The sequence below is a fragment of the Rutidosis leptorrhynchoides genome, chromosome 1, assembly GCF_046630445.1.
Source record: "Rutidosis leptorrhynchoides isolate AG116_Rl617_1_P2 chromosome 1, CSIRO_AGI_Rlap_v1, whole genome shotgun sequence".
Classification (NCBI taxonomy): Eukaryota; Viridiplantae; Streptophyta; class Magnoliopsida; order Asterales; family Asteraceae; genus Rutidosis; species Rutidosis leptorrhynchoides.
Window position 1 is genome coordinate 717287128 of NC_092333.1, and position 4893 is coordinate 717292020.

Below are 4893 nucleotides of genomic sequence, written 5' to 3' on the forward strand. Positions count from 1 at the left end.
TTCCTCAAACATAAACCCTAATTCTTAAACTATCCAAGTAACTTCGTTAAACTGAAATTAGCGATATAACTTGGTTTATATATCCAAAATATCATATTTGCCCATAAAAATTACATTACTAACTCAGAAATCCAGGATGGCCATTTTCAATAGGGGATGCTCAAAACAAATAGCATTAGAGATATGGTAATGGATTAGAAGTATATGGGCTCAATAGGAGATGCTCAGCACCCCAAAGCACCCCTATTGGCTCCGCCATTGCATACTACACTATGTTCTGTTTAACCAAATTAACTAGTGTGACTGTTAACATGAAATCAGAGAGCTAACCATTAACTCTCACCTAAATACAACCTTAATCAACCATCTAGCTAAAACCAGGCATGTTTTTCCAGCAGCATGACCCCATGGTCCATTCATGATCTTGGTCTTGGTCTGTCTCCGTGGTTGCAACCTGAGAACACGAAATCTCGACTTGGTTGTCCACTCCAACCGTGTTTGTGTTTGATTCATCAACACGTTTTTCATTCGATGCATCTTCACTTCCACCACACCACTCTTGAAGTGACCCCGATGGAAAATCGAGCCAGCACGCGAAATCATCATCCATCACATTCATATCTTCAAACGCATCGCCTCGTGATTTTTCTCCAATTTCTAAAACATATATGTAAAATATGTTACTGAATACGTTACATTCATGAGATTGAGTATTGTTGTTGCATATATGAGAATTTGGGAACTCACCTATTGATGAATGGGCCGAACTTGAGTCCTCCAAAGGTGTCTTGTTTGGATCCGTTGGTTCAAAAACCGATTCTAATGTCACATTTTCGGGTTCTTCCATTAGGAAATAATCATGTGTGACTTTTTCTTTACCTTTATCAGTTTCGGATGAATTACTTTCATTTGAGAGTATTTGAGAGCTTAATAAAGCTCGAGATTCACCTAAAACGTCCTCTAATAAACCACTATTACGACGAGGAGATACATAAGGTGAAATTGCATTATCTACATCGTTCGATTGCACGATTAAATGATCATTCACCTCGTTTGATGAACACGTTGGAGTAATTACTTGAAACGATGATTGGATTGAAGGGAGCTCATTTTCTACATTTTCAAACAACTTAACTTCTTCAATTTTCGGTATTTGAACATGATTAGATTGAACCGGGAGCCCTTGATTGAAAAATGATATAGAAGAAGGTGAGCTATTCCTATTCGCGAATTGTCCGTTTGAATTTAAAATCTTGAATTGAGATTGTGAATTTTGTAAATAAAAAGGCGTATTCATCACCGGATAACTTATAGTATCAAACATCATCGGAGATAACGAGTTAAGACCTCGATTAGATGACGAAGAACAAGATGAAAATGGAATCGTCTGATTTTGTAACGATTGTTCTTGATGTCTCCGTTGATGTTGTTGAAAATCAACAGGATAAATTGGTAAACCGGCACGTAAACGTCTTTTTAACCTTGTATTCCAGTAATTCTTGATCTCATTATCTGTTCTTCCTTGAAGCTGAAATAAGAAAAATATAAATACATAAATATAAATTTCTATATAAGAACAAATAATGATTTTTTTTTCTTCTGTTATTTCAAATGTGCAAACAATCCGAATTCTGTAAAGACAACGTTTAAGACTGTCATCAGAAAAAATCAGCTCATATACATACATGAAGAGCCATACGAGCCCATTTATTCCCAAATTTCGCATGAAGTTCGATAATTTGTCGTTCCTCTTCGGGTGTGAAGGCGCCTTTCTTCAAATTTGGACGTAAATGATTCGCCCATCGCAACCTACAACTTTTTCCACATCTCATCAACCCTGAATTTCGTTGCACTGCATTCCAATTCCCTTCACCATGTTTCTTAACATATTCCATTAAAATCGAGTCTTCAGCGGCGGTCCATGGCCCTTTTTTCAAAACTTGTCCACTAGACGTTCGTCCACCACCGCCACCACCACCACCACCACAGGCCGTGTTTCTTGATGCTGAGGTGGCACCATCTTCTGGAGCCATTTTTTTGGTAGATATATCTTTAGAAGTTCAAAATTGATCAATTGGTTTTTAATTAAGGAGCTAATTTTGTCATATGCAATTTAATGAAATGGGTTATAATTTTGTTATGATATGAATGAAAGAGTATTTAGATTGAATGGAATGGAATTGAATGAAGGATGGGAGGGGAGTAGAATGGGGGCTGAAAGTGAAAAGAGTGGTTTTATGTGCGAGTTTTTATAGGCTCCAGATTGTATTTCGGAAGTACTTTTTGTTTTTGTGATTTATATTGCTGCTTATTTTCCTTCTTTTTCGTTATTTATTTATTTAATTCGTAAAAGATATACGAAATAATTTAAAATTAATGGTGTTGTCTATTTTGAGATGAATGAAATGGAAGTTATTTTTAGTATATAAAAAGTTGAATTATTTGTGAGGTTCCAAAATAATACGCAAGAGGATGAGTATGAATTAGTTTATGAGCATGTTGTATCATTATTTTGCAAAGTTCACATTTTTTTATTAAGAAAAAAGAAAAAATTGTAAATGTTTTATTAATCTTCCAGATTTTCTTGTTTGTAAATAGACAAATGACCTGAAAAGGTGACCTATAATAACAAATTTGACAATAAAGGTAATATGACTTTTTCAAATGCCCGAAAAAATTACGTGTTTCAATTTTTGCTCGAAAAGGATTATGATTTGAAAAAAGTGTATAATTGAGGTAATATCGTCATATTTATTAACGATCAGTTAGTCAAGTACTCACATGTGTTTGACATGTGAGGGACAAAATCACACGGTTGATCCCCGAACCTTATAAAAAAAATAAAAAATTTAATAAAAAATTCAAAAACTTAAAACTTAAATTAATTTTATTTTTGATTACTTTTTATTTCTTTATTATTAACTTTTTATTTTTTTTATAAGGTTCATAGACCAACCGTGTAATTTTGTCGCACATGCCAAACACATGTGAGCACTTAACGAAATTTGACTAACGATCATTAATAAAGTTTACGATATTACCTCAATTGCACAGTTTTTAAAATCATAATCCTTTTCGGGCAAAAATTGAAACACATAATCCTTTTCGGACATCAACTAAAGTCGGTCGCCATTTAAAATTGACTAAAAACACCTCTCTTCTTTTTCTCTCCGTACGAACGACTTCTCCTTCTTTAATCAAGATCTAGGGTTTTGATCTTGGTTTGTGTAAAGACCCGTCCTAATCCATCTGGACGAATATATTACATTTGGTTACATCGCGAGGTACTTGACCTCTATATGATACATTTTACAAACATTGCATTCGTTTTTAAAAGGCAAACTTTCATTTCATCGAAAGTTGACGGCATGCATACCATTTCATAATATATCCAACTATTATTAACTTAATAATAATCTTGATGAACTCAACGACTCGAATGCAACATCTTTTAAAATATGTCATGAATGAATGACTCCAAGTGATATCTCTAAAATGAGCAAATGCACAGCGGAAGATTTCTTTCATACCTGAGAATAAACATGCTTTAAAGTGTCAACCAAAAGGTTGGTAAGTTTATTAGTTTATCATAAACAATCATTTCCATCATTTTAATAGACCACAAGATTTTCATTTCCATTTCTCATAAATATACGTCCCATACATAGAGACAAAAATCATTCATATGGATTGAACACCTGGTAATCGACATTCACAAGATGCATATAGAATATCCCCATCATTCCGGGACTCCCTTCGGACATGATAAATTTCGAAGTACTAAAGCATCCAATACTTTGGATGGGGCTTGTTAGGCCCGATAGATCTATCTTTAGGATTCGCGTCAATTAGGGTGTCTGTTCCCTAATTCTTAGATTACCAGACTAAAAAGGGGCATATTCGATTTCGATCATTCAACCATATAATGTAGTTTCAATTACTTGTGTCTATTCGTAAAACAGTTATAAAAGCAGCGCATGTATTCTCAGTCCCAAAAATATATATTTCAAAAGCATTTAAAAGGGGAGCAAATGAAACTCACACTACGATATTTTGTAGTAAAAATATGCATACGACGGAACTGAACAATGCAAGGTTGGCCTCGGATTCACGAACCTATATCAAGTATATATATTAACACATATAATCACATAATTTCTCCTACATAATATTTATATATTAAGTGTTGTAGTTATATAAATATATATATATATACTTTATTTATATTTTATATCTTCAGTTATATTTTATATATAGTTATTTTGTAAATAATCAATATTCATATATTTAGTTATATTACAATGTACATATATGTATGTATATATATATATATATATATATATATATATATATATATATATATATATATATATATATATATATATATATATATATATATATATATATATATATATATATATATATATATTTGTAGTTGGTATTATATCAAAAATAAGTAATTTGTTATATGTAATATTTATATAATAATGTTATTATGTTTGTAGTAAAAATAGTAATACTGTAATAATGATAATACTAATGATAATAATAGTGATAATAATATAATGTAAATAAATTTATATATAAAAATCATGTTAATGATAATAATACTAATGATAGTAATAATGATAATAATAATAATAGTTATAATATCAATTAAAATATTAATTTTAATGTTAATGATAATAACAATAATAATAACAATATTAATAATAATAATAATAATAATAATAATAATAATAATAATAATAATAATAATAATAATAATAATAATAATAATAATAATAATAATAATAGTAATAATAATAATAATAATAATAATGAGTAATAAGTAAACTACCTCAAAAAAGTAGTCCTAAAAAAATGCCCAAGTCCGGGTTTGAACCCGCGACG

The 4893-nt window shown here is 30.7% G+C and overlaps 1 protein-coding gene across 1 annotated transcript; it reads right to left on the reverse strand.

Moving 5' to 3' along the window:
- Positions 1 to 367: 367 nt before the first annotated feature.
- On the reverse strand, positions 368 to 2033 carry LOC139886258 (uncharacterized). The gene is made up of 3 exons (XM_071870019.1): positions 1686 to 2033; positions 748 to 1528; positions 368 to 657 (listed from the first exon to the last, which is right to left on the reverse strand). The coding sequence occupies exons 1-3, from the start codon at positions 2031 to 2033 to the stop codon at positions 368 to 370; spliced, it is 1419 nt and encodes a 472-aa protein (XP_071726120.1).
- Between the last annotated feature and the right edge of the window lie 2860 nt (positions 2034 to 4893).